Source organism: Mobula birostris, chromosome 6, assembly GCF_030028105.1.
Source record: "Mobula birostris isolate sMobBir1 chromosome 6, sMobBir1.hap1, whole genome shotgun sequence".
NCBI lineage: Eukaryota > Metazoa > Chordata > Chondrichthyes > Myliobatiformes > Myliobatidae > Mobula > Mobula birostris.
In genome coordinates this window covers 51,577,513-51,604,420 of record NC_092375.1, presented here as the reverse complement: position 1 = coordinate 51,604,420, position 26,908 = coordinate 51,577,513, and the positions used below count along the sequence as shown (strand labels likewise).

At 37.3% G+C, this 26,908-nt stretch overlaps 1 protein-coding gene across 1 annotated transcript in view; it reads left to right on the top strand.

The window, feature by feature from the left end:
* LOC140198684 (uncharacterized) overlaps positions 1-26,233 on the top strand; it is a 75,999-nt gene extending 49,766 nt beyond the window's left edge. The window contains exons 10-22 of the mRNA XM_072259704.1: positions 147-182; positions 3,596-3,744; positions 5,001-5,127; positions 8,940-9,082; positions 9,175-9,301; positions 10,189-10,221; positions 13,131-13,240; positions 14,458-14,587; positions 16,605-16,744; positions 18,053-18,176; positions 23,047-23,205; positions 23,642-23,801; positions 25,530-26,233. Of these exons, the coding sequence (XP_072115805.1) occupies positions 147-182; positions 3,596-3,744; positions 5,001-5,127; positions 8,940-9,082; positions 9,175-9,301; positions 10,189-10,221; positions 13,131-13,240; positions 14,458-14,587; positions 16,605-16,744; positions 18,053-18,176; positions 23,047-23,205; positions 23,642-23,801; positions 25,530-25,621 (1,530 nt within the window). The 3' untranslated portion in view covers positions 25,622-26,233. The remainder of the gene's footprint in view (positions 1-146; positions 183-3,595; positions 3,745-5,000; positions 5,128-8,939; positions 9,083-9,174; positions 9,302-10,188; positions 10,222-13,130; positions 13,241-14,457; positions 14,588-16,604; positions 16,745-18,052; positions 18,177-23,046; positions 23,206-23,641; positions 23,802-25,529) is intronic.
* Positions 26,234-26,908: the final 675 nt, after the last annotated feature.

Sequence of the window (26,908 nt, the reverse complement as noted above, 5' to 3'; positions counted from 1 at the left end):
ACAGAGATAGTTTGGAAGTAGAATGTAAATTGCAGAAATATGATACTATGTGCTTCATAGACTACACAGCTTAGTCTCTACTTATTAACAACCTTGACTCTATTTTATTTAAGAAAATAAGATTACTTTTTCTTATTTTTATTTAGGGTGGACTAAAAGTGGAGCACCCTATGTCTCCTAGGGTATGTATGGATCCATGGATGCTAAAATTAGTCACACAGATGACTTGAACATCACAGTACAAGTTGTTTTGTTTCAATGACTTCTTGACATTTATTGCTACTGAAACAAATAAAACCCTGCGTAAGAAATCAATTCTGGTTCTTTCAGACATGTTTAATGGGTTTGGATGTTACTGACTGTACAGAAGTCTATTACTAAATCACATTTGCAAAATCAAATAGTACTGCTGATTTTGAAACAGTAAACAGATGAAAGCAAATGCTGCCTTGTACTTTCTTTTTATTCTGTGCACATAACTGTTACACATAAAATAAATGCCACTGAGGACTGAATACAAGCTCAAATTATTTCTGTTCAGTGGTTTTCAATTTGGTCAACACACAGTATTACTGAATGTGCCTGAGTTTTATTCAATTTGGTAATAGAATTCACAGTGGTAACAAAATCCTTTGGAGCACATGGAACACCAGAGTCCAGATAAGTTGAGTGCACCACTTCAAGATGAACTCTGACAGAAGGACAAAAGTTGGTACTTGTGCATTACATGCACTTTGAATTATATTGTATTAACTTATTTGTGGTAATATGTTGTGTTATCTGCTGTGTGTGATAGATGCGTGCTCTGTGGTCTGGAGGAACATTCTTTTGTTTGGTTATATACGTGTACACTCAAAGGATAATGAACTGAAACTTGTTTAGAACTAGTATTACAAAAACACAACTAATAGTCTGATTGGGGTGTTACATATGATACCAGATGAAAACAAAAACTGGTTATTAAGTGGCAGTGAAGTCAATGAAAAATTTATTGTAAAATCGGTAAGTTTGGATGAGTGATTTTTCTTATAATTCAAACCAGAAGATAAATATAGGTAAAAGTCTGGATATAAGGAGAAGGTCATTTGTATTGATCTCAAATCTAGTCTGGTCAGTATTAAGGCAGATGTTTCAATATTCTTTATAATCCAGTGGACTGATCTCTGCTTGGTTCTTTGCCATCTCAAATTTGTTATTTACCTTAAATCAAAATCCTGTAGATCCTGCAAATCTAACATATAAACACAAAGTGGTGAGAAAAAAGAGCAGGGCAGGCAGCATCAATGGACATACAAACAGTTAATGTTTCAGGTTAACAACTTTTCATCAGAACTGGTGAAGTTTTGATGAAGGATCGTTTACAAGAAATGTTAAATTTGTTTCTCCACATATGCTGGGTACTACCCATGTCTTCCATTTTAATTTGGCGTGGGTTTTTTTGTTTGTTTTAATTGCACTATCCTTATATTCCTAATTTTTTTCAAGAACCCTTTAAACCCCAGCGTGGGACTAGACAAGGTTGTCCTTTGAGCCCTCTGCTTTTTGATTTGGTATTAGAACCCTTAGCAATGGCTTTTTGAGAGTCTAAAGAGATTACTGGTATTTTAAGGAGAGGTACTATTCACGAAGTGTCACTTTATGCTGATGACTTATTGCTTTTTCTACCTAATGTTACAACCTCTTTACCATCTGTGTTCCATTTACTGGCTAATTTTAGTCCGTTCTCAGGATATAAATTAAATTTACATAAGAGTGAACTGTTTCCCTTAAACAATTTAATACCAACTGATATTAACCTTCCTTTTAAAATTTTAAGAAAACAATTTATGTATTTAGGAGTAATAATTACTTAGAATTGTAAAGATTTATTTAAGGAAAATGTTTTAACTTTAATGAATTATGTTAAAAAAACACTTTCTAATTGGTTGCCTCCCTCTTTATCACTGATTGGCCGAATTAATTCTATTAAAATGAATATCTTATCTAATTTTATATACCTTTTTCAAGCTGTGCCTATTTTTATTCCTAAATCTTCTTTTGACTCTTTGGATTCAATTCTTTCTTCCTATATATGGAAGAATAAAAAACCTCGAATAAATAAAGTTCACCTTCAAAAAACCAAATGGAATGGGGGGTTTGCCTTACCCAATTTTAGGTTATATTATTGGGCAGTTAATTATTATGTTCTGGATATATTACATTAACCATGAGAAATGCCCTATATGGGTCTCTTTGGAAGACAATTCTGTTATGAAATTTTCCATTATTTCTTTACTTGGATCCTTGCTTCCTTTATCTTTAAGTAAACTAACTGACAATGTGGTGGTCAAACATACTTTGAAGATTTGGTTACAGTTTAGAAAACATTTTGGTTTATTAAGATTCTCCCTCTCGAGTCCCATCTTTTCTAATTGTTTTTTAAACCATCTATAATTGATTTATCCTTTAAAGAATGGAATAGATTGGGTATTAAATGATTTCAGGATTTGTTTGATGGAGGGAATCTCTCTTCTTTTGTGCAATTTTCAACGAAATTTAACCTTTCCAATACCCACTTTATTCGTTACTTACAGATTAGAGATTTTTTAAGATGTCAATTACATATATTTCCTACAAGTCCAGATAAGAATATAATAGATACAATTTTTAATCTGAAACCCATTGACAATGGTTCTATATCTTACATTTACGGTCTGCTGCTGGGACTGAAAAAGGCTTCTTTAGATAAAATTAAAGGAGACTGGGGAAAGGATTTACAGATTTTCATATCTGAAGAGAGCTGGAAGATTATTTTAAAATTGGTTAATTCTTCATCATTATGTGCTCGTCATTCTTTATTACAATTCAAAGTGGTACATAGAGTTCACATGTCTAAAGACAAGCTCTCTCGTTTCTACACAGATATCTCCCCTTACTGTGATAGATGTACTAATGGAGTGGCCACACTAATTCATATGTTTTGGACATGTCCGTGCCTTGAAGAATTTTGGAAAGATGTAGTTCAAACTTTTTCTGTACTTTTCAATGTTAGTTTTAAGCCCAATCCCTTGACTGCCATGTTTGGTATTATTGAGGATAGTGCTACAATATTGCAGCCATCTAATTTGCGGGTATTGGCCTTTATGTCTCTTATGGCCAGGAGGACAATCTTGCTTAAATGGAAGGAGGCCACCCCGCCCACTCATGCTCAATGGCTATCTGATATTATGTTATGCCTAGATCTAGAGAAGATTCGTTGTTCGATTTCTGATTCTAAACATGATTTTCTAATGTTATAGGGACCCTTTCTGATTTATTTTCATAATCTTTGAACTGTTATTAAAGTATGGATCCGAGCCATTATTATAATAATATTATATGGTAAGGTATTCCAACCAGCTCATTTTGGTAGTGGGTGTAGATTTTTTTTAATAAAATATTTAAAAAAATTTAAAAAGAGAAAAAGCGAAGAACTGTTTGTTAAATAGATCCTGTCAGTAAAGTAGTATTTCTGATTTTTATTATTGTGAAGAAGAGTACAAAGGAGCCATTTGTGTTACTCTTGACTCTATCTTCCTAAATGATGCTAACTGTAGTAAATTATCTCTTATTCTAGATTGTAATATTTGAAAAAGAAATGTTCAATGGGCATTTTCAGGAAATTTGTAAAGACATACCAGATTTGAAAAGTCTTTTGAATGAAACTACAGACCAAAATATGGATAATTTTCGAGGAGCAGGCTCAATACGTGTCATTGATGGACTGTGAGTATCACTAAGTTATGATCAATAGGTTTAGTGAAAAAGCATGTTTTCAGATGTGCTGCATATGTTACTTTTTAAAAACTGAATAACTTAAAAATGCTTTGATGATTTTCATCGACTTATTTTTCTGTTTTTTAAAGTTCTTCTAAGTAGTTTTATCTGTATATCCATAACTGATTGAAGTATCATTGAACAATCTCTGATCTGGAGGAAGCTTAGGGCTTGTCATATGGAACTGTCCCGAATAGCTGTATATTTGATAGAATAATAAAAACTTAATACACTTATGGTTTGAAAATGTTCTTGATTCATCATTTTGGCATTGTTGAACAGTCATTCTTCTGCCCATATTAATTGAGAGTTTCACCCAACTCATTTAGCTAAAAACAAATATTCAAAATTCCACAGCAATAATTTAGCACAAATGTGTGTCTCAGTATTTTGTAATAAGTTCCTTCAGTCAGAAGCAGGGAATTTTAAAGATGTAGCTGGGCTTTGTCTATATGGGTAGGTCTAAATTTCAACATATCCAAACCATTGAAAGATACAATCCATATTGGAATGCTTCATAATATATTAAAATTTTGTCAAGGTTAACATACAACATTTTTTGATAAGCAACATCTGATAATTTAGGTTAACTGATGGAAACTCTGAAATGTTTGTATCTCATTTTCATTAATTAGACAACTAGTTATATATTTTAAATATAACTAGTCGTCTAAATATGGAAGGCAATGAAACAATGATAACTGACTGGAAATCTTCACTAAAATTTAACTATGTTGCAATTCAGTTGCTGTAAAACAAAACTATTTAATTGTTGTGGTTCAATACAAAAGCATGTGTAAATGTTGTATTTGATCACTCATTTCATAAGGGTTCTTTTATTTTTGCTGATTAGTTTAAACTAATTAAAAACATGGAACAGTACATCACCGTGTAGGCCCTTTGGCCTACAATGTTGTACTAATCTTTTAACCTACTCCAAGATCAATCTAACCCTTCCCTCCCACATAGCACTCTATTTTTCTTTCAAGCATGTTCCTATCGAACAGTCAATGTCCCCAAAGTATCTGCCTCTAGCCAATCAGCAGAAGTGCATTCCATGCACTTACCACTCTCTATATCAAAACGTTACTAATATCATAAAAAGATTACTATCATCTGCATTATTTTGATTTTCAACAAATATTTCAGCCCTGCTGACACATTGTTTTAAGCAATATTTTAATTGATTTTTCTTTACTATCCAGATGGGTCTGTTACGAAAAAAAATATTACCAAGGACATCAGTACCTGCTGGAGGAAGGAGAGTATGAGGACTGGCAGGCATGGGGTGGATTTGACAGTACAGTACAATCACTGCGCTATATTTTAGCTGTGAGTTATGATTATTTCAAATGGTTTGAGTGAATTAAATGAATACCAAAATGTTTTCTTCTCTTTAGCTCTCTTTTTCTGTACTGATGCTACACTTCACCCTGACTTGGAAATTTAGTTAGTCTGAGCCATACCCTGAATCATTTTTAGATTTTGGTCGTTCAAATATGTTTCTTCTTCTTTGGATAAATTCTCTCATTCTCTCTCTCTCTCTCTCTCTCTCTCTCACACACACACACACACACACACACACACACACACACATTTTATTTGACGAGGAGCTGGCTAGATTCATTAGATGACAATATGCTGAGGCACACAACATAATTGTTAATTTTAAGTAAACATGAGAAAATCCTTAAACAAATTGTTGCCAGTTTAAAATATACCTGCAAACAGAATTGGTGGCATTTTTCTAGTGCCTTGAGATTTCTTCTGTAGGTGATCAAGCCTTTGAAGCAAGAGGACTGGAATCATTGTTACCTGTTTGATCATTGATAAGTTTTGTATTAGACAAAGTCTTGATTTCCAAATAGCCCTTTCCTTAGTTGACTGTAGGTTCTGCTGATGCATTGATGATGTAATTTTCCATAGCCTTCAAAATTTTCTTTGCTGTGAGGCATTTCCCAAGATACAGTGTTTTCCAGACTCTTGTATTGAACTTTCATTAGACCCCTTGATCTAACAACCATGAAGTGACCACTTAAAAATAATCCCACTTACCATTTTGTTGTAGTATGGGAGCATGTTGGTATTGAATCTTTGTCCTATGAATATTGAGTGTAAAGCCCACCTCTCATCTGCTTAATTGTCTCCAAACTTACACAAGTACTTTTCTCCTTTGTGTATCAGCATCATCATCATTATGTGCCATGTCATATGACGTAGGTAGAAACATAGAAAACCTACAGCACAATACAGGCCCTTCGGCCCACAAAGCTGTGCCGAACATGTCCCTACCTTAGAACTACTTAGGTTTACCCATATCCCTCTATTTTTCTAAGCTCCATGTATCCATTCAGGAGTCTCTTAAAAGACCCTATTATTTCTGCCTCCACTACCGCCGCTGGCAGCCCATTCCATGCACTTATGACCATGATAGTTCTTGGCAAATGTTTCTGCCAAAGTGGTTTGCCATGCCTTCTTCTGGACAGTGTCATTATCCCCAGCCATTATCAATACTCTTCAGAGATTGTCTGCCTGGCGTCAGTGGTCGCATAACCAGGACTTGTGATATGCACCAGTTGCTCATAATGGTTTCACGTGACCCTGATCAGGGGGCTAAGCAGGTGCAACTGCTTCCTCAAGGGTGACCTGCAGGGTAGTGGAGGGAAGGAGCACCTTACATCTCCTTTGGTAGAGATGTATCTCCACCCTACATTTGTGTATAGCAACTCAATTACTTTGGTTCTAGAGTGTAGGTACCATAAGTTATATAGCTTTGAAGATCAGCTCCATTCTTAATGCAGGTTTGCTGGAGGGGAGTTGAGAAATTTTTAAGAAGATCCAGAACAATTCACAAACATGTTTGATGAAGTTACTGTTGGATGGGAAACCCATTCTTTTCAATTGGAAATACCTTTAGCACATACTTAAAACAATTTTAATGTCACTTCCAAAAAACATTATTTCCAGATAGAAAAATAATTGTATGACATAACAAATGTTCTCACAATCAGACCAACTAAACTGAAGGCATCATTTTCTTAAGATGCAATAATAAATGTCCCTTGTAATAAAAAAGTATATTGTATTTTGGTTGAGATTAGATAGAGGAACTAATTAATAACACTATTGAAGAGCAGGACATTCTAGAAAAACTTTTGTAAACAAATTACAATAGCTACCAAATAATTGAGTGGTCTAGATACCTAATATGAGTGGTAATTTATTTTTCCTTCAGTTTAAATACCCAGTTAGTATTAATGTGAAGATCATACTAGGTGGACTTTTTCAAGAATGTTGCCAATTACATAAATTAGATTGATGTGAAGAGAATACTGCCTTAATTCTCAAATCATTTAAAGTCAATTGTATTGTTGTGAGTATGAAGTCAGATAAATGGGTAAGGTGTATTTTCTTATCAACAGTATATTTATGAATCGTGTATGTTTTAAGACACTACTAGCTTTTTATTTCAGATCTTGCTTGATAAATTGAATTTAAGTTACTCATTTGGCTTCCTGATATTTGAAGCTTGCATCTCTAAATCATAGCCAACCCATTAGATTACTAGCCCAGCAAAACATAACATATAATAACATATCTGTCCATCCAGCTAATTTGTAATGTCTTTTAGGAAAAGAACTTGGTCCTTACCCAGTCTGGCCTCAAGACATCTGTGATTATCTCCGCTCTCCAAATTGGATCAAAGATCCTTAAAAATTCAAGAGACAATAAGAATAGGAAGTAAACTCTGTGCAGTAATCATGTTCTATAATGAGTTTGAGTTACCTTTATTCAAAGTTCAAAGTAAATTCATTAGCAAATTATGTATGTGTGTGTGCGCGTGTGTGTGTGTGTGTGTGTGTGTGTGTGTGTGTGTGTGTGTGTGTATGTATATATATATATATATAACCATATACAACCCTGAGATTTATTTTCTTGTGGGCATTCACAGTAAATACAAAAAAAAACCCACAATAGAATCAATGAAAAACCATGCACAACAAGAAGGACAAACAACCAATGTGCAAAGGTTGTGGGACAGTTCAGTGTTAGAGTGAGGTTGACCGAAGAAATCCGCATTGATTCAAGAGCCTGATGGTTAAAGTATAATACCTGTTCCTGAACCGGTGGTGCAAGGCCTGAGGCTCTTGTACCTCCTTCCTAATGGCACCAGTGAAAAGGAAGCATGGCCTGGATGGTGGGGGTACTTGATGATGAATGCTGCTATCCTGTGACAGTGCTTCTTCTAGATGTGCTCAGTGGTGGGAAGTACTTTGCCCATGACTGTCTGAGCTGTATCCACTACTTTTTGTAGGTTCTTCCATTCAAGGGCATTGGTGTTTCCATACTAGGCCATGATGCAACCAGTATGTATAATATCCAATGCTCATCTATATAAGCTTGTCAAAGTTTTAGATAGCATGCCAAATCTTTGTAAACTTCTACGAAAGTAGAGGTGTTGCTGTGCTTTCTTTGCAATGGCACTTTCGTGCTGGACCCAGAACAGATCCTCTGAAATGATAACGTTGAGGAATTTAAAGCTGCTGACCCACTTCACCCCTGATCCCCTGATGAAGGCTCGAGGATCTCCGCTTTCCTCCTCTTGTGGTCAATAATCAGCTCATTGGTCTTAATGATATTGAATGAGACATTGTTGTTGTGGTAACACTAAGCCAGATTTTCAATATCCCTCCTATATGCTAAATCATCACCACCTTTGATTTGGCCAATGACAGCAGTGTTGTCAGCTAACTTAAACGTGGCTTTGGAGCAGTGCTTAGCCTCACATCATAAGTATAAAGCAAGTAGAGCAGGGGGCTAAGTACACAGCCTTATGGTACACCTGTGCTGATGGAGACTGTGGATGAGATTTTGTTGCCAATCTGAACTGACTGGGGTCTACAAGTGAGGAAAATGAGGATCCAGTTGCACAGGGAGGTATTGATATCTAGGTCTTGGAGCTTATAGATTAGTCTTGAAGGGATGATGTATTGAATGCTGAGCTGTAGTCATTGAAGAGCATCTTGATGTATGCACCTGTCCAGGTGTTCCAGGGTTTAGTGAAGAGCCAATGAAATGGCATCTGCTGTTGACCTGTTATTGCTGACACCTATCAATATTTTAACTATCTGTTTTTAAACTAGGACTATATGAAGCCTGAAATCACTTTATTTGAAGAAGTAGACCTAAAGAATGGCAAAAGCATCGTTCTCAATAGCGCAGTTCCAAACCTGGAAAGTAGCGGATACACAACCGTAACTCGGTCAATTAAAGTCAATAGTGGAGTGTATGTACATATTCAATTCTTCTGGCATTAAATATTGTACTGTAAATGATGTTTCATGATGAATGATAACTTATAATGTTTCGTTATGTTAGGTGGGTGGCCTATCATGAAGAACATTATTCTGGAGAGCAGTATATCCTAGAGAAAGGAGTGTATAGAAACCACACCAGCTGGGGAGGATCGGACAAGCCAATTAAATCTATTCACCCGATACAACTGGTAACTTATTTCTGGTAGTCAAAAAATGAATAGTTGCCTGGTTAGTCATGATTGATGAAATTCTTCAAGAAAAATGCCATCATATATGCAAAGGAAGTTCAGGAAATCCGGCATAATCTCTTAGTTCTATAAATGTAGACAAATAAGCAGGCTGAAACTCCATTCTCAAGAAATGGGAAGACAGAACAATGTCTTGTATTATTTTTTTAAGTTACAAGAAAGTTTGACATTTATATATATATGGAGATGTTTCTACCCATAGGTGACACCAGAACAACTGGGCATAAAACTGATGACTTTAAAGAACTCAGGATAAATCTCTTTACCTAGAATAGTTAGAACATAGAACCGGGGCTGATCTACTGGTCGATCTACGTAGGCATAGAGGAGCCATCAAATTCAGAAATAAGCCAACCTTATAGAGATCTTGTAGAATAAGGCAACATTATTGAAGTCTTTAGGCATCAGAAGATGCTTGTGGTAACTTTCTATGTTTACTCAACATTGCCCACAGATAAATTGACATGGGCAGTTTCCATTTCAGACATAAAAATTTATTGGAGAAATAAACTAAAGACAAAATTTATTGCTTTCCAATGGGGACAAAATTGTATTTCTTAACATTTATTTTCAGTTTTTTATTTTATAATGATAAAATGCTATATACAATAATCTTGTATTATTAAATATAAATTTTTGATTATATAAATACATAAAAGTCATAATAATTAAATATCTGATATCTATTTCTGAATTTAAAATCTGTTTTTAAAACTGAACCATTTTCATCATAATTGACTCATCAACGTTTAAAACAGTGTTTTATTGAAATGATAATCAACTCTTCTAGTTTGACTGAACAAATACTCTATGAAATTATATTACAGGAACCTGTCGGAGGGAATGAAGCACTATTTCAGGTAAAATATGTCACATTATATTGCAGAATTAAGATTTTTTCACAAACATGATTTAATTTTGCAGTTGCTGGCACTATTCTTTTGAAAGGCGGTAAGACCCCCTTCTGTTCTGCTCAATTCCAAATGATGTGTTGATGGGCATCAACAAAATATACACACAGTGGCCACTTTATCAGGTACAGGAGATTGCTAATAAAGTGGCTGGCCTCCAAGTGTATTTCTGTATGTTCATGGTCTTCTGTTGCTTAAGCCAATCCACTTCAAGGTTCGATGTTGTACACTCAGAGATACTTTCTTGCATACCACTGTGGCACTGGGTGGTTATTTCAGCTAACATGCCTTCCTGTCAGCTTGAACCCATCTGCCCTTTTTTTCACTGACCTCTCTCATTACAAGGCATTGTTGCCCACAGAACTGCTGCTCACTGGATGTGTTTGGACTTCCACACCATTCTTTGTAAACTCCACAGACCGTTGTGCATGAAAATCCCAGGAGATCAGCAGTTTCTGAGATACTCAAACACCCTGTCTAGCACTATCAGTCCACAGTCAAAACCACTTAGAATATATTTCTTCCTCTTTCTGATGTTTTGTCTTAACAATAACTGAACCTCTTGACCATGTCTGCATGTTTTTATGCATTGAGTTGCTGTTACATGATTGGCTAATTAGAAATTTGCATTAGCGTGCAGCTGTTCAGATGTACCTAATAAAGTGGCCACTGAGTGTACATTAATTAAGGAATTTCTAAATGTGTTGTGGCAGTGTTCTTTTGTGTATAATGATAAGTTGTTGGTAAAGGCACCAGGAAATTGTTCCCTTCAACACTCTCCTCCTTCGTGGAAGCAGCACAATTCTGCCTTCCTTGTTGTAGGAATCTCAAAGTTGCTGATTAGAATGCGCTCTAGTCCTCTGTTGCTAATTTATATTGGTATCTTTTATTTGTGCTGCATCCAGATCTATTTTGAACATGCTTCCCTGAATTGCAGGATGATGCAGTGATAAAGGTTTACAACACTTCACTGATTTGTTTTCTAAGATATATATGATCCTATCCAGAAAATTCATATTTTTGATAAATTATTTGTTGCTTTTGCTCTTTTATACATGTATAAATGTTCTGATATACGTATTGTACAAGAAAGTGGCCAACTAAGCTGAATGGAAAGAGACTCCTATCATTATGGAGTAGGTTAAAAGGTCAGCACATTATGAGCTGAAGGGTCTGTATTGTGCTATACTGTTCAATGTTCTATCAGTCATATTTATTGAAGAAAATTACTGCTATTGAAGTAATCTGATTGATTCTAGATTCCTATTTAACATTGCTTCACCATTGTACATTTTTGAGTCTAGTACTCTTTTGATAAACAACAAACACCTTAACTTTGTGATGTTCTTAGTCTTTGAAGACCAAGGTTAAGCCCATCTATTTTAAGTATGCTAAGAGCTCCTCTGAAACAATACATTAAAGACTCTAGAAATGTCCATCTGAGAATAAAGGCAGCAATTAGAGTGTGACCCAAAATTAATTCAATGATCTAGTACAGTATCAAAATAGCAAGATTGCTGTCGTAATCTTCATTAAATGGTTGTGCACAGATGACCAATGAAGAAGTTAGTGCAATCAGAGTGAGCTTGGAAGGCTTAGTAAGTAACAATCACTGCTGGAGAACTATTCGGGCCTTGAGAATTTATGCTTACACATATAAATTGAACTAATTCATTTTGAAAGGTCCATTTTTGAAGGCATGGTTAATGGCAGGATTCTCAGCAGTGTGGAGAGACAGAGGGATCTTCAGGGTCCACATTCACAGATCGCTCAAAGCTGCCATGCAAGTTGATAGGGTGGTTAAGGTGGTGCATGGTGTGTTGGCCTTCATTAGTCAGGGGACTGAGTTCAAGGGCAGCGGGGTAATGTTGCAGCTCTATGAAACCCTGGTCAGGCTACACTTGTAATATAGTAACACACATCAAAGTTGCTGGTGAACGCAGCAGGCCAGGCAGCATCTGTAAAGAAGAGGTGCAGTCGACGTTTCAGGCCGAAGGGTCTCGGCCTGAAACGTCGACTGCACCTCTTCCTACAGATGCTGCCTAGCCTGCTGCGTTCACCAGCAACTTTGATGTGTGTTGCTTGAATTTCCAGCATCTGCAGAATTCCTGTTGTTTGTTGCTTGTAATATAGTGTTCAGTTTTGGTTGCCTTAGTATAGGAAGGATGTTGAACCTTTAGAGAGAATACAGAGGAGATTTACCAAGATGCTGCCTGGACTAGAGGACATGTCTTATGAAGACAGGCAGAGTGAGCTAGGCCTTTTCTCTTTGGAATGAAGGAGAATGAGATAGAGGTTACAAGATGATAAGAGACATAGATAAAGAGACAATTTCCCAGGGTGGAAATGGCTAATTCAAGGAAATGTCATACTTACAGGTGTTTGGCGGGAAGTATAGGGGGTTGTTAGAGGTATTTTTTTTTACACACAGAGAGTTGTAAATTGTGTGGAACGTGCTGCCAGGAGTAGTTGCAGAGGTAGATACATTAAGGACATTTTAGAGGCCCTTAGGTAGGCACAGAAATGAATGAAAAATAGAGGGCTATGTGAGAGGGAAGAGTTAGCTTGATTTCAGAGCAGGTTAAGGGCAACACAACACTGTGGGCTCAAGGGCCTGTACTGTTCTATGTTCTATATTCGGTTCTGCTTTTACTTTCTGTTTCTCAATTTGTGTACAAAAGTAAGTTTGTATTTACTGGTTAGAAATCTTGTAGTCTCTGCAGTATAACTGTATGAGAGCTGAACAACTAAATACCACTGATAGCAAAATGCTAGCAGTGACATCTGGATAAGAATTACAGAGAAAAGTCCCTTTGAAAAATATTTTGGAAAACTATTGTTTTACATCTCTGTTACAGATCCGGGCATACAACGGAATTGACTTTGAAGGAGAAAGCGCTGAATTTGTATCAGAGTTGCCCAGTTTACTACCTTTACAACCAAATTCATTTAAGGTTCTTCATGGATGGTAAGGTTGATTTGAATACAAGTAAGTACATACAGTGGATTCTGGTTAATTGGGCCATCAGTTCATCAGGGCAGCCACTTATTTGGGACAACTCTTGAAGAACGAAAGCTAATTGATTGCCTTCATTTATTTGGTACACTGTGCCGCTTAATTGGGACAGAAGACTGTTGCCAAATCGTTTCTACCTAGCATCAGGTATGTGCACTTCATTAGCCATTGGACACTAAACTGTACTTCAAGTGCACAGTTTTAAATAGTGTCAGTTGTGCATGTTTGTCTTCAAAAAGCAGTGATTTTTGTCACTAATAGTTGGTGAGAAATAACCAGTAAGACAGTTTTACTCACTGAAGCTTCAAGCATTGAGGCTTGGAGATGCCAGAAACGGCCAGAAAATTAGAACACTAACAGCAGTGAAACGGCCAGGAGTGAAAATGAAACTATTTCACTACTTCAACTATTTAGGACATGTGAAGAATTTGAAAGTATTGATGATCATCTTGAATGCTACAATGAAAATGAGGATTCAGAGGATGCAATTGACGACAGCACTGTATGAAGGCAGTTCATTATCGGCACCAGGTGCCTGCGCTGATTTTGTTCACTTACAGTCAAAAAAATATGATGCAGATGAATTCCTCCATTGATAAGTATTAAGAACAGTCTTATAGTACTATAGTAGTATTGTTAGTGTTCTAATTTTTTCTGTGTTTCATTTAGGTACATAATTTGTTACGGTTTATCTTTTTAACTATTCCTATGAAACTTAAGTTAATTGGGTGCGGCTGCTTAATTGGGCCAAAATGTACTGGTCCTGATGTGTCTCAATTAACCGGAATCCACTATTATTGCAAAGTGAAGCATGGGGCCATATGCAAATTTATCAATCTTTTATGTCCATTTTAACCTTTAAAATTAGATATCTGTCCAAGCAGATATTCTAAAGTAATTTCTTTCCTGACAGTGCATGGTCAATGCAATGTTTGCTCTGCTCAGGAGCAACATCATTTATTATTAACAAGTACTGGCTCCTGTTGCTGTTTACCATAATAAAATAGATTCACTTCAGGACTTTTCTATCTACTTGTCAATGTTAAGAGGATAAATAGGATAAAATAGGTAAGGCCTTCAGGGGGGAATTATTTTTATAATATACAACAGTATACTGAAAATATGATATGCAAAAGTCATTAACTTTGTTTTCATTCTCACCTCTCCAGCTGGGTACTGTATGATGAGAAGGATTATGGTGGCTGTCAGTATGTGTTAGAGGAAGGCCACTACCCAGACCTTGATTCCCTAGGATGCCTGTCGGGCAAATCAATCAGATCTCTTAAACCCATCATATCTGTAAGTTAATTTTGTCATTTTCAATGCTATAAATCAATGCCTGTGCTTTACAACCAGACTGACTCTCCACAGCCAGTTCTGCAATGACTTGTTCATCTGTTATTTTCCATAAAATTATTTTGGAAACTAATTCTAGGCTTCCTTTATCTTTTTCAATTTCCCTTCCATTTTCCTTCTGTCATCAGCTTTGATAATGTATGGACCCTTTTTCCTCCAAAGCCTCTGCTTCCTTGTTTAAATACCTTGGCAAGAAGGTGTCATAGTATACTACAAAGGGGAAAAAAATTCCAGATAGTTTCCAAAAGACCATAGATTAATGCATAGACTGATGTACGTCAGAACTGTATTCGAAGATTTTAAAAAACACCAGGAAAAATATTAATGTTTATTTGCATTCACTGCTTAAGTAACTGGCAACAATTCTGCGAAGCAACCAATATCTTCTTTTTGAATTGTACAGATATATCAGGATTTAAAATGATTATAATTGTTTATTAGTGTTCTGTTAGGTAGATGAGGAATTGCTGTTTAGATACTATTATTTACAGATCCCAAAGCAAAAGCGCACTTGCATGAGAGTGGAAGGAAGGTGAAAATCTTTAAATGGCAGGAGATGGTTTAAGATTGAGGGTACTTATTGACCAGTAAAAGGCAGGAAGAATACCAAACACCATTCAATGGCCTCAAACTTGGTTGTTGTAAATGAAAGCATGATGAGCCATGGATGTGCTAAAGTACTGGAACTTTCACATGAGATGCAACTATAGGTAAATAAAGAGAAAAGGAATACAGATAGGCTATTCCACACCTTTAAACAAGATGCATTGCTCCTCCTGTAATGCTGGGTGGCTCACTGTTAAAAGCAGTCTCATGAGACAATATGTTTTTAATGATGATATTGCTAGTGGGTGAAGTATTTACTGTTCATTCCTGGTTAAACTGTGAATGTTAACCTGGGCCAATTTCTTCTTGAGTCATTACAACATGCACGGTAAATGAATCCCTTACAGCTTTTAGCTGAGTAAGTTTCAGAATATTGACTTTGAAAATTAAAATACTCCAAATGAAAATGCAGCAGCTGGAGATGATGGTGTTTCTATGTATTTATGTACCCACATATTAGTGAGGAATACGTCAATGATAATGGCAATGAATACAAAGGGGAACTTAATCCAAGTGAACTGACCCATTTCTTACAGAAACATGGTTCTACTCAATACTTCTTTCATCACTTTGAAAATGATTAGTTTCATGTTGTCAAGAATAACAATCAACACACACACACACATTTGAGGACGCACAAGATACATTTCAAAAATTCCTTTAATGTAGATGAAATGTGTTTTTTTAAAAACGCAAACAACAGGAATTCTGCGGATGCTGGAAATTCAAGCAACACACATCAAAGTTGCTGGTGAACGCAGCCTGGCCTGCTATGTTCACCAGCAACTTTGATGAAATGTGTTTTATTTGATTTATTTAGCAATGCACTGCGGAACAGGCGCTCTGGCCTGTTGAGCCACACCAGCCAGCAACCCCAATTTAACCCTAACCTAATCACTGGGCAATTTACAATGACCAATTAACCTACCCAGTACATCTTTGAACTGTGGGAGGAAACTAGAATGCCTGGGGAAAACCCACATATTCCACAGGGAGGAGGTACAGAGTTTGCCGGAATTGAACGCCGAACTCCGATACCCTGAGCTGTAATAGCATCGCACTAACCACTATGCCACAATGGCGCCCATGTTCTAAGGAAGCAAACTCAGATTAAAATGACCAGCAAGAATAATATGCAAAGCTCCAACAAAAAATTAAACATTGCCTGTTTAATGAAAGAAGTTGTTGAGGTTCTATATTAATACATGGTTGTATTAGATGTAATTACCTTACAACTTACACACAGTATCATAGTAAAAAAACAGCTTTTAGTGGTAAACTGTTTTCTTTTCATCTTATATACCTGTATATTTCCAGTAAAACCAACTCAGTGTGAGCCTATTATTTGTTTTAGGATTTTTCCATACCTTCTATTGGTTTATATAGCCTTGATTCATTTGGAGGTCAGGAACTGATTCTTACAGAAGGTGCCAGTGGCTTGCAGAAGATGGGATTTTATCCATATCCGAACTCAGTAAAGGTGAACGGTGGAACGTGAGTAGGCAATCTATTGAATATGTTTCAGATAATTAGAAGGTATATTAATCCTGTTCTAAGGATGAAGTCCATAGAAAATAGTTGATTCTGGTTGAGGTGCATCTTTGCAGGTGAGCAGAATGATTTGGAAGTTACAAGGTATTATGGTAAACCAATGGAAGCTTAATAGAGAGTCAAAAACTGCGTTTTTAAAATATTATTTATGGTAGGTAAAAGGAAACATAAACTGATGCTAGGCCTAAATATTTTTTTTTGTTTTGTCAGCCACCACAGCTTCTCTACAGCTCCAGCAACTCTGGTTCAATCCTGAGCTCTTTGCTGTCTGTGAAGTTGCCTCAGGTTCACTCTCATATTCCCAAAGATGTACTAGTATTTTGGTGTGTTGGTAAATACTAGTGTTGACAGATGACTAAAGAGTTGACAGGAAAGTAAGAAGAGGGTATATGATTTTTGGGATTGCTGTTAGAGCCGGCCATGGAGTCAATGGACTGAGTGGCCTCCTGTGGTATAATAAGTTAAAAACATCTATTTATTTACTGAAGTAATGCGGAACCACAGAAACACTTCTGTTTATCTGCCTGATTCTCAGGGACTGCTATGATGGTTTTGACAACATCACTTTCATTCCACAAGTCAGTAAAAACACCATTCACTGTAAAATGTAATGTTTTCTGCTCAGTAGCTATTTTGTGTTAACTCAATTTTTAATCCAATTATCAAATAAGGATTTTTAAAAGTAGACAGGAAATATTGATATTAAATATTGATACAATAAACTGGAATTAGCTTGCATTTGATTTAAGGAGTGGCACTACTAACTAAATGCTATTATTGCACAAGATTAATGTGATTACAAAATTAACTTCTTCTAACATGCAAATGGAAAGATTACAGCAGGAATCTGTTGGACTATATCTACTGTGAAACCTTCACTGGTGTATTATAACAATGGGCCAATAATCTATGTACCTCAAACCTTCCAACCTCTGCTTAAATTCTTTGACCTCTGTCCCCCAACCCCAACTAATGATAGGCCTTTAGGGCACTCAGTCACCTTTCCAAAACAACCTACAGATGTAAAAACCTACTGATATCACCAGTATCCAATATCTTATCCCTGGCCCTGCCGCTTGACCCCTCCTCTGCTCCCCATCGTTCCTCCCTCTCACGATCTCCTCATGCATTATCATGTTCAAAGAAAGTTATTAGAAGTGTGTGTAATACTGTACTTCATAAGAACATATATACTCAAAGTTCAGCTGCCATTTCACAATCCTTCACACTATACTGTTTATATCTAATTAGATGGATAGTCTATGAACATGCCAACTTTAAAGGAAAGCAATTGGTTTTACAATGTTCTGAAATAACCAACTGGAATAAATTCAGCGGATGGAAAACAATCGGATCACTTCATCCTCTAAAACAGGTAAAATGCCCAGATTTGCAGCTTGAAGTACATAAATAATGTGACCAGTGTTTCTGCTTTTGAACTTGATACAAGTGACATTCAAAAATATTAGAACTCTTGACAGTTTTGACAGCAGCAATCCATGGTTTACAAGGTAGTTCTATGCCATAACATTTGATATATGGCTAGAGGATTCTGTATTTTGTAGGGCTTTTCTACTTGAAATGTGAACCCAGCAGGTAAGGAGACAATATTAACTCTGGTTTTGAAGGTAACATTAATGTTGTTGATCTAAGTAACTGAGAGGGAAACGTATCTCATAACAGCTGCAAGTTTGAAACTTTTACTGGATGGTAGGTAAGTTCTAACTTTCTTCCTCATAGTTCATGTAGGTGCGTTGTGTGTATGTATTACCAACAATGGTTAGATACAGAAGATACAATTGTACAAAGTTTCAGGAAAAAAATGTTTGCAATGCTTTTTGGCATCATATCAGATTTGGAGTGGAAAGATCACTACTAATGCATACTCAGTCTCTTCAGCCACCTCTTTCAGAGCCCTGAGATAAAAAAATAAAGGCCTAGACTGTTTTCTAATCAGGGAGGAAATTCGCAAGTCGGGTTTAGTCAGTAGTAAGGAAGGCAAACCTACCCCAAAGTCACATCCTTAACAAGTGACTCCAAAGCCTTCCCAACCACTGAGGTCAGACTAACTGGCTTATAATTTCCTTTGTTCTTCCTCCCTCTCATGTTAAAGAGTGGAGTGACATTTGCAATTTTCTAGTCATTTGGAACCATTCCAGAATCTAGTGATTCTTGAAAGATCTCTTCTAATGACTCCACAATCTCTTCAGCTACCTCTTTCAGAACCCTGGGGCATAGTCCATCAGGGTCCAAGTGACTTCACACCTTTGAAGCTTCCCAAATACCTTCTCCTTAGTAAATGCAACAACACTCATTTCTGCCCTGACACTTTTGAATTTGATTTAATTTCCATTTTAAAAAATTGTTTTCCTTAAGAGTACATGAAGGTTTACAACAGGCAAAGGACAGGATTATAGAAGAATGCAGTTAAGCCTCAGGCATATGTAAAGTATTACTGTACTACAAGTGATTGCTATTTTGGAGATTCCATTAAATATCAGCACCAAGTTTTCTATACCATGGGGATTTTTTTTTGATGTGAGAATTATTTCTATCAATACTTGCCACTGCAGATCATTTACCCTCGTCAGCATTATATCTTACTAAAAAAATCCAACACTTAATTATGATAGAAGAGGAACAAAATACTACATCATTACCATTTGTACGAGTGGTATAGTATAACTTCTAAGGCACAGAACACTCACCCAGGCTGAGTGGGATCACAAAGTAAATAAAGTCAGACTTGACTTTTCTAGATTCTCGCCATCTCTAACTCTTCCTTCTAAAGCAGGGGAAAACAATGGCTGTTTTAATCCACACTTAAACCTCCTCAAAAAATTCAACAAATTTCATTTGGGAAAGAAACAAGTAATTCTGTGCTGATTTTTGAGTGAGCAAGGTAAGGAGCAAAGAGGTTCCCATAGTGGAGAGAGGTGGGAGGGAATGGGAATTAGAATCATCATGAAAAAGGAAATAACATTTCAATAAAACATCACCAATCAAGGTGGGATGTAATAGATGCATCAGCAAGCTTTGTTTATAAGTACTTAAAATGCACTTGAATCCAAGGGGGACCGATATCCTGGTGAGAAGGTTTGCTAAGGCTATTGGGGAGAGTTTAAACAAGAATTGCTTGGGGGTGGGAACTGAATGGGAGTGATGGAGGAAAGGAAGGTTGGCTCACGAATAGAGAAAGTTTGGAGACAGTGCAAAAGGGAGGAAAGGCAGGTGATAGAGAAGGGACACACTCAGTCCGATGGTCTGAGCTGTATCTATTTTAATGCGAGGAGTATCATGACTATAGCGGATGAGCTTAGAGCATGGATCAGCACTTGGAGCTATGATGTTGTGGCCATTACAGAGACTTGGATGGTGCAGGGGCAGGAATGGCTACTTCAAGTGCCAGGCTTTAGGTGTTTCAGAAAGGATAGGGAGGCAGGCAAAAGAGGTGGGGGCATGGCACTGTTGATCAGAGATAGTGTCATGGCTGCAGAAAAGGAGGAAGTCATGGGGGGGTTGTCTACGGAGTCTCTGTGGGTGGAAGTTAGGAATAGGAAGGGGTCAGTAACTCTACCGGGTGGTTTTTATAGACCACCAAATAATAACAGTGACATCAAGGAGCAGATAGGGAGACAGATTCTGGAAAGGAGTAATAATAACAGGGTTGTTGTGGTGGGAGATTTTAATTTCCCAAATATTGATTGGCATCTCCCTAGAGTGAAGGGTTTAGATGGGGTAGAGTTTGTTAGGTGTGTTCAGGAAGGTTTCTTGACACAATATGTAGATAAGCCTACAAGAGGCGAGGCTGTACTTGATGTGGTATTGGGAAATGAACCTGGTCAGGTGTCAGGTCTCTCAGTGGGAGAGCATTTTGGAGATAGTGATCAGAATTCCATCTCCTTTACCATAGCATTGGAGAGGGATAGGAATAGACAAGTTAGGGAAACGTTTAATTGGAGTAAGGGGAACTATGAGGCTATCAGGCAGGAACTTGAAAGCATAAGTTGGAAACAGATGTTCTCAGGGAAACATACCGAAGAAATGTAGCAAATGTTCAGGGGATTCTGAGTAGGTACCTTCCAATGAGACATGGAAAAGATGGTAAAGTACAAGATCTGTGGTGCAGAAAAGCTGTTGTAAATCTAGTCAAGAAGAGCTTACAAAAGGTTCAAAAAACTAGGTAATGATATGAATCTATAAGGCTTGCAGGAAGGAGTTTAAGAATGAAATTAGGAGAGCCAGAAGGGGCCATGAGAAGGCCTTTGGCGGACAGGATTAAGGAAAACCCCAAGGCATTCTACAAGTATGTGAAGAGCAAGAGGATAAGACATGAGAGAATAGGACAAATCAAGTGTGATAGTGGAAAAGTGTGTATGGAACTGGAGGAGATGGCAGAGGTACTTAATGAATGCTTTGCTTCAGTATTCACTACAGAAAAGGATCTTGGCAATTGTAGGGATGACTTGCAGCGGACTGAAAAGCTTCAGCATGTAGATATTAAGAGAGAGAATGCGCTGGAGCTTTTGGAAAGCATCAAGTTGGATAAGTCACTGGGACCAGATGGGATGTACCCCGGGCTACTCTTGGAAGCGAAGGAGGAGAATGCTGAGCCTCTGGCAATGATCTTTGCCTCATCAAAGAGGACAGGAGAGGTTCTGGAGGATAGGAGGGTTGCAGATGTTATTCCCTTATTCAAGAAAGGGAGTAGAGATAGCCCAGGAAATTATAGACCAGTGAGTCTTAACTCAGTGGTTGGCAAGATGATGGAGAAGATCCTGAGAGGCAGGATTTATGAACATTTGGAGAGGCATAATATGATTAGGAATAGTCAGCATGGCTTTGTCAAAGGCAAGTCATGCCTTACAAGTGTGATTAAATTTTTTGAGGCTGTGACTAAACACATTGATGAAGGTGGAGCCGTAGATGTAGTGTATATGGATTTTAGCAAGGCATTTGATAAGATACACCATGCAAGACTTATTGAGAAAGTAAGGAGGCATGGGATCCAAGGGGACATTGCTTTGTGGGTCCAAATCTGGCTTGCCCACAGAGGGCAAAGAGTGGTTGTAGACGGGTCATATTCTGCATGGAGGCCGGTGACCAGTGCTGTGCCTCAGGGATCTATTCTGGGACCCCTACTCTTTTGTGATTTTTATAAATGACCTGGATGAGGAAGTGGAGGGTTGGGTTAGTAAATCTGCTGATGGCACAAAGGTTGGAGGTGTTGTGGATAGTGTGGAGAGCTGTCAGAGGTTACAACGGGACATTGATAGGATGCAAAACTGGGCTGAGAAGTGGCAGATGGAGTTCAACCCAGATAAGTGTGAGGTGGTTCATTTTGGTAGGTCAAATATGATAGCAGAATATAGTATTAATGGTAAGACTCTTGGCAGTGTGGAGGATCAGAGAGATCTTGGGGTCCAAGTCCATAGGACACTCAAAGCTGCTGCGCAGGTTCACTGTGTGGTTAAGGTAGCATACGGTGTATTGGCCTTCATGAATCGTGGGATTGAGTTTAAGAGCTGAGATGTAATGTTGCAGCTATATAGGACCCTGGTCAGACCACACTTGGAGTACTGTGCTCAATTCTGGTCGCCTCACTACAGGAAGGATGTGGAAACCATAGAAAGGGTGCAGAGGAGATTTACAAGGATGTTGCCTGGATTGGGGAGCATGCCTTATGATAACAAGTTGAGTGAACTCAACCTTTTCTCCTTGGAGCGACAGAGGATGAGAGGTGACTTGATAGAGGTATACAAGATAATGAGAGGCATTGATCGTGTGGATAGCCAGAGGCTTTTCCCCCGGGGTGAATTGGCTAGCACAGGAGGGCATAGTTTTAAGGTGTTTGGAAGTAGGTACAGAGGAGATGTCAGGGGTAAATTTCTTTTACACAGAGAGTGGTGAGTACGTGCAATGGGCTGCCGGCGGCGGTGGTGGAGGCAGAAACGATAGGGTCTTTTAAGAGAATCCTGGATGGCTACATGGAGCTTAGAAAAAGAGGGCTATGGGTAAAGCCTAGGTAGTTCTAAGGTAGGGACACGTTCAGCACAGCTTTGTGGGCCGAAGGGCCTGTATTGAGCTATATGCTTTCTATGTTTCTATTTTTGATATTTCCTTGCATAGTCCAAGAGCACGTTTGGAGGGCTGATTAATAAATTGATAAGTATCAATGACCATTTGCAATAAATGTTGTTAAATACCATACTGAATCCTCATTTATGCTATTCTTGTTCCAATAGCCTGCAGCGTACTTCAGAATTAAAAATAAGGCAACAAGGACATTTCTGACGGTTTGTGGAGACTCAGCAGACCCAAGGTGGTCTAAGTTATCTGTCTGTCCTTACAATGGTAGAACTACACAGGTGTGGTCTTACTGCAATGGACTCATTAAATCCAAGGTAGTATATTCTGAACTACTCCAGTTACACAAGCATTCTAACATATGACTAGAGATGGAGGAGGATGACCATTGTTATATTCATATAAATGATAAGACTGCAGGAAACATTAATTCAAATAATCATATTGATTACTAAAATATTTAAAACAGCTATTCAACCAACAGTAAATTATAAAACAGAACAATTTAATGATTAAATCTGGTTTTATCATTTAATGCAGTAATATTTATGCTATTGTCCCTTGCTGGTAACCTGTTGTATTGAACTAAAACTCTAGGCTTCATGCAAAGCTCAATACCAGAGCACACTAGGCAAATCTAGCCAACAAACACAGAATATCCACATTTATGCAGTGTTCCAATTTGCCAAATTTCTGGACTAGTTTTCGACTTTACATTTTAAAGTTAGTACGATCTAAATTCTCTTCCTACAGGTTAACCATGCATGCATAGACATCATTGGTGGTCAAGCAAAAGCTGGAACAAAAATAAATCTTTGGACAGAGCATAGGCGTAATCATCAGAAATGGAGAATCAACTGCAATGGAACCATTACTTCTTTTCTAGATTTAAATCTTCGACTTGATATTAAAGGTAAAATGTTACATTATCCAAAGAAACACAAGACTCAATTTTCTGTCTCAGAAGGGGTTGCCTTTCATTTTAGATAAATGTGAAAGTTTTTCAAATTTCCACAGTTCTATGCAAGATCATAGACTTGCAACATCAATTTTTGTTTGGTTACCACAATTGCATTGTCTGCTGAGTATTCTTGATTTTCTGTCTTCATTTCTGATTTCCAGAACCGCAGGTTTTTTCCCAGCTGGGTCATTGCCACTCCTCTTCCAAGAATGCCCACCTTGAAGAAGCTATATTTTTTTCTTTGTCAAGTTTTCTCTTTGCCCCTTTTACCTTACTCACTTTAATTCATTTCTATTTGCCATTCTTGGAAGTATACCTTTGCAAGAAGGATTTCCTTGGCCAAATTCTGAATATTGATTGTGATTGGCTAGGGCTAGGCTTCAAATCCTGCAATACCACATGCCACATCATACCAACCCAAAGTCACATTTATCCCTCCGCTTTGTTACTTACCTTTTAAACAACTCTCAATCTGTCCTAATATATACTCCAAAATTCCATGTGCTTCAACCTCACGTGTAATCTTGTCAAAAAAACCAACACCAAATTCCTTCAACTCCTCTACTAGATACATTCTCAAAGAATGCCACTGTATTGCTCTCACATGGTGCCTTTTAATAACTCCATGTTGCTCTGCTCAGTCATATTTTACAATATTGTCACATGCTTTAATTTGAAGTGGCATAGTAGCAAGCAGATGGTTCTGCTGCCTCTTTCCGTGACCCAGACACATTCCTAACCTCAGGTTCTACCTCTGGGGCTTTTGCACATTCAGTCTGTGACCACACAGGTTTTTATTGAAAGCTCCTGTATCTACAGTACCTACCCACGATTAGCTGGTGGGCTGACTACCGTAAATTATTCAGGGTACAGATGAGTAGCAGGAAAATCAAGGATGGAGGGGGGTGGGGATTAATGGACACAGCAGTGAGACTAGATTATGGAAAATAAACTCGGGATGGCACGGTGATGCTGTTCTAAGAGCTACTGCATCATAGCTCGAGAGATCCAGGTTCACCCTGACCTCTGGAACTGCCTGTTTGGAGTTTGCACATTCTCCCTGTGACCATAAGCATTTACACAAGTGCCCTCACGTCTCAGAGACTTCCAAGTTGTTAGGTGAGCTTGACACTGTAATTTGTCCCTAGTATATGTAGGTGGTAGAACCTGAGCAGAGTTGATGGGAATGAGAGGAGAATAAAACAAAAGGTTAGTATGATTGGAAGGGGCTGAAAGCCTGCATTTATAGGCTAATTCTGTAACAATAGAAATCTTACTTACTCAATTGTTGGCCATTTTATAAGTTTAGCATCAAATACTTTTCACCTTGCGGAATACCAAGCACTGTCGTATGTATTTCCTGAGTTTGAAATAAAACTGCTTGAAAATACGACTCATTTAAAGTAAAAACACAACAAATGGGCAGAGGTCTCTCCTCCAATCTTTGACTTGGTTTTGCAAGACCTAGGTTAAATTATCAGTATTCCCAGAAATAACTTTATGCTAAGATACTCAAGGGGTTATAAATGTTGGCTCCGATATTTAGGAAAATACAAAAATGCAACCACATTATAAAAACTCTTACCCTATTAAGAGAAGCTCTGACTTAATCTAAATTGTTATTCATTGCAAACCAGTATACTTATAGTATTTATTAATGATATTTGTATTATTTTTCAGGTGGTAATTTCAATGACAAGGATAGCATCATTTTAAACCTGGCAGAACAACAACAACACACACAGTTCTGGGACATTGAAATGCTGAGATGAGGAAGACAACTTCTGAAAAGTAGAAACCTAAAACCATTGCTTGGATTCAGTTCTCAAAATAAATCCCCAATGCATTTTGGGCAATTTAAATCCATAAGGTTGAGGTTATTTCCAATCCAAATAATCACAACTGAGAAGCACAATTGTGTGACAAACAGACACAGCGTTTGAGAGAAAACAACATACTTAACTGCTTATTCTTCACTTAACTAGAACTGCTAATTGATATAATGAAAGTATCACCACTCTCCACAAAGCAACTCAGTGTTAAGGGCAAAGGACACAGATGTTTCCTTGATGTTTCCGACGATTTTCAAACTTATTATGCTGAAATCTAATAGTAGATTGCAACAGAAGCCTATATAATCCAACTAGAATCTACAAGACCCTGAAATGAAACAACCTCACTTGAAAAAGGCTTCAGTATAAAAAACCCTACTGCTTTGATAAAACACCATGTAGTTTGGTATTTAATCTTTTATATTTTTTTTAATGTAACTACAACTTCAAACTATAAAGCTTATCCTGGATTAAAGTTCATTTGTATTAATTTTTAAATTATTGCTAATAACTAAGAATTGTATTTGTACATGTATAATACTGTTTAAGAAAAATGTGATCAATATGTAGATAAATATTTTAATGCGAATTAAATTTTGAGCAAGTTTGCCTGCAGTTTCCTTGTAATTATAGAATGAATGAGATGATGGAAGAATGGGATTTCAGCTGTTTCATTATTTTAATTCAAATTTGCCTCAAATATATATGTGGGTCCCAGAAAAAAAACTACACAAAGATGACTCATTGACATTGACAATGTAATTCAATGTTAAATTTTAGCTAAAGTAGATATCTTGGACCACTGGATTAAAATATTTTCTTTACTAAACACTCAAGCTTTAACAGTCTCATTTTCTCAGAATTAACTGGTCACTATATTGTCTCCATTTTAAACTATCTACAGGTACTAACATTGCATAAATAGAACAGGCATGAAAAATACCCAACCAGTCCATTCTGCAGCTATAGCCATGCTACCAGTTTCCCCATCCAAGTCTCCCTCTTCACCCTGCTATCTCTTTGCTTGGTCTTGAACCACAAGCCCCCCACCCCCACAACCCATCAAATGATCCTCAGCAGCTAACTGACCACCACATCCTTTAATGACCCTACTGATCATGCAGGTCCCAGTGCTCCTCCATTCCCCAAAATCACACACAATACCTCCAGGCTTCTATCCTCTATTACATCCAAAACAGCAGAGCCTTTCATATGCAAATCTTAATC